General features: G+C 45.4%; 1 protein-coding gene across 1 annotated transcript; it reads left to right on the top strand.

The window, feature by feature from the left end:
• The first annotated feature begins 448 nt into the window (after nt 1–448).
• LOC128365444 (solute carrier family 2, facilitated glucose transporter member 8-like) lies at nt 449–4355 on the top strand. The gene is made up of 4 exons (XM_053326191.1): nt 449–543; nt 1362–1538; nt 2934–3079; nt 4206–4355. The coding sequence occupies exons 1-4, from the start codon at nt 504–506 to the stop codon at nt 4350–4352; spliced, it is 510 nt and encodes a 169-aa protein (XP_053182166.1). The 5' UTR covers nt 449–503; the 3' UTR covers nt 4353–4355.
• The last annotated feature ends 1645 nt before the right edge of the window (nt 4356–6000 follow it).

Genomic DNA, 6000 nt, shown 5'->3' with positions numbered 1-6000 from the left:
AAGGAGGAAGAAGAAAGGAGGGGGAAGAAGGGAGAAAGGAAAAGAGGTAGGGAGGAAAGAAGGACAGAGTAAAGAAGGAAGGAGGGAAGGGAAGAAGGAGGGAGGGAGGAAGGACAGACGGAAGGAAGGAAGGAAGGGAGGGAGGGAGGAAGAAGGGAGGGAGGAAGAGGAAGGAAAGAAGGACAGGAGGGAGAAGGACAGACGGAAGGAAGGAAGGAAGGAAGGGAGGAAAGAAGGAACAGTCAAAACAGACGAGGTCAATTTGACCCGGTAGGACGACAGGAAGGTGTGTTGGGTCTGAAATGGTCATAGAGGAGACAAAACTAATAAACCCACATTGAATTTATAATGTAAGAAGGATTTAGAAAGAGTAAGAACTGTAAGGTTGCATCTGTTTGAAATAATGAATTCATGTTTTTTTGTTTGTCTTTCAGCAAAGCGACCTGGCGTCAGTGATCGTGGGTCTGATTCAGGTCGTCTTCACGGGAGTGGCGGCGCTGATCATGGACCGGGCCGGAAGAAAAGTCCTGCTCATCATGTCGGGTATGAGACGTCTTTGAACATTTTCTATCTATATCAGAGGTGTCAAACTCATTTTCAATCAAGGGACACATACTGAACAATTTGATCTCATGTGGGCCGGATTATTAAAAAGATGGAGGGGAGGAAGGAAGGAAGGAAGGAAGGAAGGAAATAAGAAGGGAAGGGAGGAAAGACAGGCAAAAGGAAGGAGGGAAGAAAGGTAGGAAAGACAGATAGAAGGAAAGAAGGAAGGAAGGAAGGAAGGAAGGAAGGAAGGAAGGAAGGAAATAAGAAGGGAAGGGAGGAAAGACAGGCAAAAGGATGGAGGGAAGAAAGGTAGGAAGGAAAGGTAGGAATGAAGGATGGAAGGATGGAAGGAAGGAAGGAAGGAAGGACAGGCAAAACAGGCAAAAGGAAGGAGGGAAGAAAGGTAGGAAAGACAGATGGAAGGAAGGATGGATGGAAGGAAGGATGGATGGAAGGAAGGAAGAAAGAAAGAAAGAAAGAAAGAAGGACAGATGGAAGGACGGAAGGAAGGAAGGAAGGGGGGAAGGACAGATGGAAGGAAGGAAAGGAAGAAGGACAGATGGAAGGAAGGAAAGAAGGGAGAAAGGATAAAAGGAAGGTAGGAAGGACAGATGGATGGAAGGAAGGAAGGAAGGAAGGATAAAAGGAAGGTAGGAAGGAAAGTGGGCCCGATTGCACCCCTCGGCGGGCCGATTCTGGCCCACAGGCCACATGTTTGACCCCCCTGATCTATATATCAATCTTAGAGTTAGGGATCTTTCTCCTTAGGCATGCTTGCAATTGTTTTTTTTTTTTTTGCACTCTTCATCAAGGCGTTGCCATGACGATCAGCACCACAGCGTTCGGGGTTTATTTCTACCTGATGTCCCAACGTCACAGCTCCACCTCGCTGAGCCTCCTGGAGCTGGGCGTCCCGAGCCAGGTGGGTGAAGAGCCCCAAGCCGACCTGGCCTGGTTGGCCCTCGCCAGCATGGCCGTCTTCATCACAGGTGAGCTCCTCCTCCTCGGTCACATGACTCTAATCCAGACAGTCCAATCCAGTCCTGGGATGCTCAGTTTCTGGAAGTGTGGGGTTTATTGTAGAACCATTAGAGCCATCAGTCTTCACTGCTACATCATAGAAAAAGAAATCCTCATAAGACATTTGTGGTGTTTTTACAGCTGCTAAATGTCAAATTTTGTTACTATACTTCCACCACAGCTCAACAGGAAACACTAACAAGACTGTAAATGTGTCAGATATCACTTGATATGACTAACTCACACTGCTGAAGCTCAATACAAGCTTCTGGATTAAAACACTTAATTTCAAACCATATGTTTCCTCCTTACTTCCCAAAATGATTCTTACTCTCTGCTTTGTTAATATTTCCATGACTAAAACAAACACTACCAGTAGAGCTGAAACTGTCTACCTGTCTGCTCCTGGGTTACATCACCGTAATCCAGTCAGTCATCCAGTCTTGATCTGACTGATTTGACCGATCAGGGAGAATTAGGGCGTTAAATCTAGATTCAAAAGACGCAGTGAAATAATTTTGTTTCGGAAATAAATGATTTTCCTCAAGGTTGCATGTACTAGAGCTGGGCAATAAATCAATGTTATATTGATATTGTGATATTTTATAGATATCATCTTAGATTTTGTATATTGTGATATGGAATAAGTGTCTTTTCCTGCTTTTAAAAGCTGCATTTCAGGAAAAGATGTAATTTTCTGAGCTGTTCTATTATCTGCCTTCATCCACTTAGTCATTATATCCACATTACTGATCATTATTTAAAAGTCTCATTGTGTGTATATTAAATATTGTGATATTTAATTCTGTCCATATAACCTAGTATGTACACACACAAACATGACATCACTTAGGCATTGAGACAAATGCTCCCAAAAGGTCAATTTATTAAGTATAAGTATGTAATTTTAACCTTACACCATTATCACATAATTATGCTTTCCAACTGCTTTCTAATCATACTTTGATATTTTTCCTGGTATAGTCCTAAAACCGGTATTAAATTGCTTTCTATGTGATATTAAAAAGGTCTTCAGAGTTCTGTTTCCTTCACTCTGTTGGCTCTCTGGTAGTTACTCTAAATTGGACGTCAAATCTTGTGGTTAACGTTAGATAATGCCTCTTAAATTCACAAACATACATATGAGAGTCGTCTGCATAGCATCTAATCCTGCATAAGAAGAACATTAAGCAACCGTACTGGTGATGATGATGATGGTGATGATGATGGTGGTGATGGTGATGATGATGATGGTGATGATGATGATGATTTTCAGGATTAAATGGGTGTACATTCAGACGTTCCTGAAGCCGAACATCATGACAGAAGCTGCTTCATTAACCCTTTTATGTTCCTGTGTTCAGGTTTTGCTCTGGGTTGGGGTCCCATCCCGTGGTTGGTCATGTCGGAGATTTTCCCACTGAAGGTTCGAGGGGTCGCCAGCGCCGTCTGCGTGCTCACTAACTGGGGCATGGCCTTCGTTGTTACCAAAAGCTTCCAGGATATGATGGTGAGTGCTCCACAGGACAATGCTTCAAGGGTTTTGCTAAAAGTCACCTTTACACTGGGCGATTACGAGCTGTCTGAGACTTAAGTCGACAATCGTGAACATTTTAATATACGTTATAGTTTTTCTTCTTTTAAAGCAACCTAATATTCACGTCGATTGAGATTTTTTCATCCAATTTTAATATTTTCGATAACATTTATGTTGTAAGATATCATTTGCATTCACATTCTCAGCTCCTCCTTTAGAGTCTCACGCTTTGATCCTCGAAACAGTACCATGGCCGATGGGTCTGACCATAGACTGTATAAAAGAAATGGACGTAACATCCGTGACGTCACCCATTGGTTTGTGGACTGCTGCTCGGAAGCCAATAGTTTCTAATCTAGGCAGCGCCATCTTGAAAGTTTCAGGTGCATGCTGGGAAAAATAAAAACACGGATTCTACTTATATGGGCATGAGGCGGAGTCGTGGGCGGAGCGGGGAGGTTGCTATGGTTACGAGGGCTGGATCTCGAGGACATTGGTCAATCAACCTGTCAATCAGGACGTAGCCACGCCCTAATGCATACCCTGCTTTATCGTCACATATAAAATCAGGGAGGCCAAAATGTCCCAAATGAACATCATACTGCATTGAAGAAGGCTTTAAACTAGCGATTGAGACCATAAACACATTTTGAAAACGTTTACTGAGGTTAGAAATCAAGTGAGAAGTTGGTGAATTCTCCATTGACTTGTATAGAGACGGTCGCCCCCTGGTGGCCTTTTGATAGAATGCAGCTCTAAGTTACTTCCGCGTTGGCCTCATTTCAGAGGAGCAGAACTTTTTGTTCTTCATTGTCAAGTTTCCATAAAACGAAATTAAGCAAAATGTTAAAATGGACTCAATAAAATATTTATAAAATAAAACCATTAAAATCTTGTCAACATTAAAATAATTTAGTCTGCACAGAAAGTTTAATCTCTGCAGGCCCTTTTTGCAGATTGTCGAAGTGTTGAGATCATGAGTCAGGTTTTTATCTATCACTGTCCCCAAGTACTTGTAGGAAGCAACCATCTCCACTCCGCTGTACTCTTGATCAAAGCTGGACGAGCTGGTTGTGATATTTAATATTTTCTCTTCCAGACTCTTCTAACCAGCGCTGGAACCTTCTGGCTCTTCGCCTCCGTCTGCGCCGTCAACGTCATCTTCACCATCGCCTTCATCCCAGAAACTAAAGGAAAGACTCTGGAGCAGATCGAAGCCACTTTCAGAGGGACATCAGGTCCATGAACCCCCCCCTCACCCCCCCCTCACCCTCCCTCTTCTTTCCTCCCTTCCTTTGTTCCTTCCTCCTTTCCTTCCTTCTTCCTCCCTTCCTCCCCTCCTTTCTTTCCTCCTTTCCTCCCTCATTTCCTTCCTTCTTCCCTCCGTTCCTTCCTCCCTCCTTTCCTTCCTTCCTTCCTCCTTCCTTTCCTTCCTTCCTCCCCCCTATCCTCCTTCCTCCCTTCCTTCCTTCCTTCCTTCCTTCCTTCCTTCCTATCTTCCTTCTTCCTCAATTCCTTCCTTCCTTCCTTCCTCCTTTCCTTCCTTCCTTCCTCCTTCCTTTCCTTCCTTCCTCCCCCATCCTCCCTCCGTTCCTTCCTTTTTCCTCCCTTCCTCCCTCCTTTCTTTCCTCCCTCATTTCCTTCCTTCTTCCCTCTGTTCCTTCCTTCTTCCTTCCTCCCTTCCTTCGTTCCTTCCTTCCTTCTTCCTCAATTCCTTCCTTCCTTCCTCCCTTCTTTCCGTCCTTCCTTCCTCCCTCCTTTCCTTCCTTCCTCCCCCTATCCTCCCCCCTATCCTCCCTCCTTTCCTTCCTTCCTCCCCCCTCTCCTCCCCCCTATCCTCCCTCCTTTCCTTCCTATCCTCCCTCCTTTCCTTCCTTCCTCCCCCCTATCCTCCCTCCTTTCCTTCCTATCCTCCCCCTATCATTCCTCCCTCCCTCCCTCCCTCCCTCCCACCCCCCCCCCCCCTCCTCCTCACCTACGACTCCTTTAACCCACCTGCCAAACAAACATCACACCTCAGAGGGAGGAAGTGACGGGTCCTCGTGTCCTCGTGTCCTCGTGTCCTCGTGTCCTCGTGTCCTCGTGTCCTCGGGTCCTCGTGTCGTCGGGTCCTCGTGTCCTCGGGTCCTCGGGTCCTCGTGTCCTCGTGTCCTCGTGTCCTCGGGTCCTCGGGTCCTCGTGACACTGTGTGGGCATTTAACATTTTAACAGAGATCTTTGTGAAGCCGATGAAGCTGACACACTTTCTTATGATTAGTTGTTTTTTTTGTTTTTTTTTAAATCTCAGAATCACGAGGCCGAGATATGAACTGTGTATAGACGGTTTCACTTCCTGTTAGTTACTGACGAGTTATACCGGAGCCGCTGAGTCTGAGTCTAAGCTGAGTCAGCAACTTTTGCTCATTTACTCACTTTTTCCAAATATACTAAAAGCAAAAAATACAAGATGTGAGATTATTAGATGTGTTTGTGAAGTCAGTTTTTAACCTTCCTGTCGTCCTCCCGGGTCTTCCTTCCTTCCTTCCTTCCTTCCTTCTTTCCTTCCTTCCTTCCTTTCCTCCTTCCCTCCTTCCTTCTTTCCTTCCCTTCCTGCCTCCCTTCCCTTCCTGCCTCCCTCCTTCCTGCCTGTTCCTTCCTTCTTTCCTCTGTCCTTCTTGCCTTCTTTCCTCCTTATTTTTTCCTTTCTCCCTTCCTCCCTCCTCCTCCTTCCTCCTTCCTTCCTCTTCCTTCCTCCCTCCTTTCCTTCTTTCTTCCTCCTTCCTTTCCTTCTTTCTTCCTCCCTCCTTCCTTCTTTCTTCCTCCCTCCTTTCCTTCCTTCTTCCTCCTTCGTTTCCTTCCTTCTTCCTCCCTTCCTTTCCCTCCTCCCTTCCTCCTTTCCTTCCTTCTTCCTTCCT

This window comes from Scomber japonicus, chromosome 9 (assembly GCF_027409825.1).
Source record: "Scomber japonicus isolate fScoJap1 chromosome 9, fScoJap1.pri, whole genome shotgun sequence".
NCBI classification, from domain to species: Eukaryota; Metazoa; Chordata; class Actinopteri; order Scombriformes; family Scombridae; genus Scomber; species Scomber japonicus.
This window is presented reverse-complemented; position numbering and strand designations above follow the sequence as displayed.

Coding starts and splice junctions, on each gene's coding strand:
- LOC128365444 (XM_053326191.1), top strand. CDS start 504: ATGGACCGGGCCGGAAGAAAAGTCCTGCTCATCATGTCGG. Junction 544..1,361: donor AGTCCTGCTCATCATGTCGG/GTATGAGACGTC, acceptor CTCTTCATCAAG/GCGTTGCCATGACGATCAGC. Junction 1,539..2,933: donor CATGGCCGTCTTCATCACAG/GTGAGCTCCTCC, acceptor TCCTGTGTTCAG/GTTTTGCTCTGGGTTGGGGT.